This window comes from Papaver somniferum, chromosome 8 (assembly GCF_003573695.1).
Source record: "Papaver somniferum cultivar HN1 chromosome 8, ASM357369v1, whole genome shotgun sequence".
In the NCBI taxonomy this organism is placed as follows: domain Eukaryota; kingdom Viridiplantae; phylum Streptophyta; class Magnoliopsida; order Ranunculales; family Papaveraceae; genus Papaver; species Papaver somniferum.
This window is the reverse complement of record NC_039365.1, coordinates 169,338,716-169,344,167: the sequence shown is the minus strand read 5'-3', so window position 1 is coordinate 169,344,167 and position 5,452 is coordinate 169,338,716. Positions and strand designations below refer to the sequence as shown.

Below are 5,452 nucleotides of genomic sequence, written 5' to 3'. Positions count from 1 at the left end.
ATTTTCATAGCCAGATTGGCAATTTTGCCAGATTACAACGGCTAGAATAAGTCCTAGTTATAGTACTGTGTTGGGTCCGGTCCAGCGCATTGAAATCATAGGGTTCGGATGGCTCCACGAGTACACGCATGATCAATGTAACTATGTTATGTGGGGATGAAATGGGAAACAGTGTAGATCACGGGCTAATAATACATTTTGGCTGCTTTCTCTTTTATTTTGTCTATCGAAGTAGTGAGGCTCAAAGAATCTATCTTCAAATGGTATTTGGTGTTATGCAACTCCTCTGTTGAACGCATGAGAAAAAAGGAGGATTAGTCTGTAGCATTTTTGTCATCTTTTCGTTCCATCAAAAAGGCAATCGAGTTTGAGTTCTATCTTTGAAGTTCATTCTACAAAGAATCCATACAAGAGAAGTAAGTTCAGAGAAGTAGAAGAGGCAGAAGCAAGTCATGAACTTGCAAGAGTCAAAACCATCATCTCCATTAGAGCTTGAATCCGATAAACAACCGCTCGACGAAGTTGAACGTTTCGACAAATCTCTGCGAGTAAGCTCAATCTATCTAGCTTTAATAAATTTTTAGCTAAACTTTTTCTGTTTCAATGATTGATTATTTTTTTCTTTTAAAGGAACTCAAAGAATTAGGAAGTCAACTATATTATGCTGCTGATTATTGTGAAACATCATTCAAGAAGACCCAGGAGAAAAGAATGTAAGTTAACTTTCTAATTGAAATCCATTCTCTCGTTAGTGCTGCTGATTCTGGCTTGTAATCTGTAACCGTTTCCGTTTCCCACCGGGCAAACTTTTTCATGTTTTAATTCCCACCATCTACATTTGTGGTTTTCACTAGTTGCATACTGGTTGGTCTAGAATTCCCCTGATAAGACAGGACCTACCAAATCGAATGAGAATTTTTGGTGTCCATAAACTGAGCTCTTGTTCATTTATCCGTGAAAGAATAAATTTTTTAAACTATTTTACAGATCAGTGATTTTTTAAAGTGGAAACCTTTTTGGAATTAAGGGAGTAAATTTTAAGTGTTTGGTGATTCTTCTCTGTAGTGTTATGGAAAATACCAAGGAGTATATATGCAAGGCGATAGTCACTGTTGTCGATCATCTTGGGAGTGTTTCAGCAAATCTTAACCGTCGAATCTCGGAGAGTAATGAAGATTTAGGGACTGATTATCTTCGAATGCATTGCTTGAAACAAGTAAGTTATCGAAAATATATCAGTGGCTCAATGTGCGATTAATACAACGAAATGAGAATGTATTTGTGCATTTACCAGCGGCTTCTGACGTGCACGCATTACTCGCAAAACCTCACCCTTTCTGACACACGCTGGAGTAGCAATTCACCGAGATATTACTCGCGTTATATTGCACCAAGTAAGTTCCGACAACCAGTTGAAATGTGCATATATAGTGACATAATGAACTCATTGCAGCCTTATAATTTGCAGATACTGCTAAGCTTGAGGAATCAAAACCAATTGTAAGGTAAGAATTACATCATAGCCATGATTTTATTTCGACGAGCACGTGTTTTCGTTTACCTCGCATTTGTTTTTGGGTTCGTTAATTAGGTACAGCGACATTGAAGATTCAGAACCATTTAAAACAAGGCCAAAGTACAAGCTTGGTTTTGAGTCCTTCGACAAAGAAATGCCAATCACATTATACAGAAATCCTGAAAAACTATCTTATGCCGCAACATGGGATAACAATTTTAAGAAGCTAGGTACGTGATGCAAATTAATTAATTCAAAAACTATCGAAATCCATTTGATCTAATATGATTATATGTATGAGGGTTTGTGTTTTGATACGTTTTGTTTTGTAATTAGGGATGGGGCTGTCAAAAATATTGCCAGCTCGTGAAACTTCGCCTAAGTCACCAACGAATCAAAATCCTTATTTTCAATTCCAGACAACAAAGGTAGCTACACTAACTTTGTACTGTTTTTATTTTGGTCAAGAATATTGTAAACTTGATACGAGGTTGTGTTCCTTCTCCAGGATACCGATAAGAAGCAAGAGCGGAAACCTGAACACAACCGCCGGAGATCATTTCAGCTAACTCGAAGATCATTGCAACTAGCCCGCAAAACTAAGGAAACAATGATACCTTTGTAGGCGTACGTTGCTCATGTTCATTATACTTGGATAATGTGATATGATCTTGAACCTTTCTAATTGTTTAATCTTCTAACCACGAGACGAAAAAAGTACAATTATGCGACAAAAGTACATTGTGTCACAACTCACAAGCACTACAATTTCCTTTTTCTTGTTGCGTCACATTGTATCAAATTTCTTGGAAATATTGCAAAATGGTATTAGGACCCGATTCACATAACCATCCTATTGTTACAAATTATTAATAAAATGGTCACAATTTTGTTAAAAAGAGAGTTAAGTGATGACTCATATTTAAATATGTTAGTCAAATTATCTATGTGTCCTCCCTACTTATCCCTCCATACACAATTTTAAATTTTTCCTTTATTGTCATTGTTTTGACGGTGGTGGTGCCGCCGTTTACACACCGTTACACAGCATTCAGGATCATCACACCGCATTCATGTTCGTTACACTGCATTCATCCAAAGTCTTTATTGCTTTCCCTCCGAGGTTTAGTGAAGATTTTTAAGCTTCCACCACCACCACCACCACCACCGCTTCATTGCCACCACTTCAACTAATTAGTTAAATGTGAAGGGTATTTTGAACGAGGGTATTTGAGAAAAAGATAACACCGTTTTATTCAAAAGTGTTAAATCGGATGGAAGTATGACTGTTTTGTGAACGAATTATAAAAGTGTGACCATTCTGTGACCCAATTACAAAAAGTATGACCATTCTGTAAATGATCCAAATTTCTTCTACGAAGAATGGTTATTGAAGATACGAAATGAGAATACATCATGTTGTGGGGAATTTTGAGGTTATCCCATGTGGAAAATATGCTCCCTCCATCCCTAAATAGATGACCTAGTTCAAGTTTGCACAACTCTTAAGGCAAGGAGGAGAGAAGAGTATTTTTATAATTATACCTTTATTAATAATAACTAGTAAAATTTAGAATTGATTTATCTCTCAAAACATATCATGGATATTCATAAAATTCAGACCGTTGGGAAGCATTCTAAAACACCTATGTACCGAATATAAACATGTCTATCATATTATATATATTTCTTATACTAACAATTAATCTCTCAAAAAGGTAGTTTTAGAAATATCCCTTTGTTTAAGGAAATAAGTCATCTATTTAGGGACAGAGGGAGTAGTTCACAATTTTTTTCATGCCATCTAATAATATTGACATCCCTATGCTTCTTATTTTCCTGGACTATTCTATGGTTTTGATAGAATGTGGGCATCCAACTCAAAACCAACTGGAAATAAGTGGAGTGGTCATTCAGTTATATGAAGGATCTAGGTTATGGGTTTGGTCTATGTGGGATTGGAATCCCCAACATGCCCCCTCAACGTGTAGGGTGAAGTTTGGAAACTCTATAACGTTGACACTTTGTACGGGTAGTTGCCGTCACGGTAGGCCGGAGTTTGGAGACTCTACGTCATGTACGTGTAACTCCCTCCACGGCAGGGCACAAGTTTGGGCCTATAACGTGGATGAAGTATCGGTAATTGTTGAGCTAACTCGTATACGGGCTAGCTCCGATGCCATGATAGAATATAGGCATTCAACTCAAAACTAATTGCAATGAGTGGAGTGGCATATTCAAATATACGGAGGACCTAGGCTAGGGGTTTGGTCTATGTGAGATTATTATCCTTAACATTTTCAACTAAAACTTCCTGAATTTTCGCATAAGAAAAAAGGCAAACTTAAATTCCTGAATTCATAATAATTAAATATGGAGTCTGATTTTGATACACTTTTTAACTGGATGTTTGACTCCAGGCAGGCACAATAACCACTTCAATTTTTCTACCAATGGTTCTGGACAAATCGTCAAAAAAAAAAAAACCACGAAAAAAACCCATCCTTCACAGATTTTCGGAATTTGTGGTCTCCAATGGACCCGTCCTTCGGGAGTTTAGCAGGGGATCACCTTTAATGTGTTTAGGCGGGTTTTTAGCAGTTTTTCTGAGCGGTCAGTTCAAATTTTTTGTTTTTCTACACTCATCGAAGCCTTTAATAAAGAGAATAGCCGACTTATTTTAGTTGGCTTGTTGGCCTGACCAGTTTGATTTTTCAGGGACCCAAAGAATAACAGGTCATTAACAAACATGAGTTGAGACACTTTTTAGAGCCAATCTATTGACTTGATAGCCTTTGTTTGTAGAGATTCATGTCTTCAAATCTTCCTCAACATCCATGAAAGATCTTGAGAGCAGAGAATAAAAATGTAGGAAGAAAAAGGACATCCATGTCTTAAGAGACCTCTCTCATTAGTATAAAAACTGTTAGGGACGCCACTACTCATAATTTAAAAATTATGGTACATACACAACAGGTGATTAGATCATGAGTTTGCCCTACAATTGAATAAGCATTAATACACTGGCTTAGGAACTTGCAAGAAACCCTATTGTATGCCTTGCTAATGTCAACTTCAAGGGTGAAAAATCCTACAATTAAGTCAGACAAGCTGATAGAGTGGAGTTCTTTAGCGGTCACTTTTTTTTTTATTCCTACCGGATAGAATAGATTACTCGGATTTTTCAAGTAAACTATTTAGATAAGACTTGAGTCTTTGAGCAAGGATCTTAGCAACAGTCTTAAATAAGATGTTATAAAGCGCAATTATCATGTACTCGACCGGATTAGTAGGATTCTTAACTTTTTGTAATTATAAAGAGTTGAGTGTGATTCGTACCAGGTGGGAAAGTGCCCAAAGCAAATCACTAATGAATAAAATTATCAACTTCGTATCTTCATTCCAACACTTCTTGTAGAAACAACATACATGCCATTAGGGCCTAAAGACCATAGAGTCCATGAGCCTAATCATGTTTGAGATTTCATCTATAGAAGGAATGTCCCGGATAAGATTGTTTTACTCATCATTTGACTGAATGGGAGAAGTGAAATGAACCTCAATCAGGTGTTCACATGAATCCATTAACACAGTCCACTATCACGAGTTGTTTGACCGGTGTGAGACTTCGACGACTCAATTCCTTTAAGACGTCCTACAAACAACAAGGAACAAATTGTTTGCTAACCATTTATTTCCAATCACAATACCAAAGATATAAAATGATGGATTCAAAGTCAAGGTTCTTCCGTTTAAGTTCGAGATACCAATAACAATTTCATATTTGAAACTCCTTGACCAAGATCCGTCAAGAACGAGATTTCCGAAATAATCAATCTTGATTTTACAAGTTTAAATTATGAAAAAATAACTCGTTCTTACAATATTCATGCTTTTAAATATAATAAACAAATTGCAATCCCATATAACCTAGTC

At 36.5% G+C, this 5,452-nt stretch overlaps 1 protein-coding gene across 1 annotated transcript; it reads left to right on the top strand.

Moving 5' to 3' along the window:
* Positions 1-221: 221 nt before the first annotated feature.
* LOC113304717 (probable protein ABIL5) lies at positions 222-2,245 on the top strand. The gene is made up of 8 exons (XM_026553856.1): positions 222-548; positions 631-713; positions 1,066-1,216; positions 1,295-1,394; positions 1,469-1,505; positions 1,592-1,746; positions 1,853-1,944; positions 2,025-2,245. The coding sequence occupies exons 1-8, from the start codon at positions 453-455 to the stop codon at positions 2,139-2,141; spliced, it is 831 nt and encodes a 276-aa protein (XP_026409641.1). The 5' UTR covers positions 222-452; the 3' UTR covers positions 2,142-2,245.
* The last annotated feature ends 3,207 nt before the right edge of the window (positions 2,246-5,452 follow it).

Excerpts from the sequence above, each read along its gene's own strand:
- LOC113304717 (XM_026553856.1), top strand. The coding sequence starts at position 453 with ATGAACTTGCAAGAGTCAAAACCATCATCTCCATTAGAGCTTGAATCC. Across the intron at positions 1,395-1,468 it reads CTCGCGTTATATTGCACCAA|ATACTGCTAAGCTTGAGGAA; the intron begins GTAAGTTCCGAC and ends TATAATTTGCAG. Across the intron at positions 1,747-1,852 it reads TAACAATTTTAAGAAGCTAG|GGATGGGGCTGTCAAAAATA; the intron begins GTACGTGATGCA and ends TTTTGTAATTAG.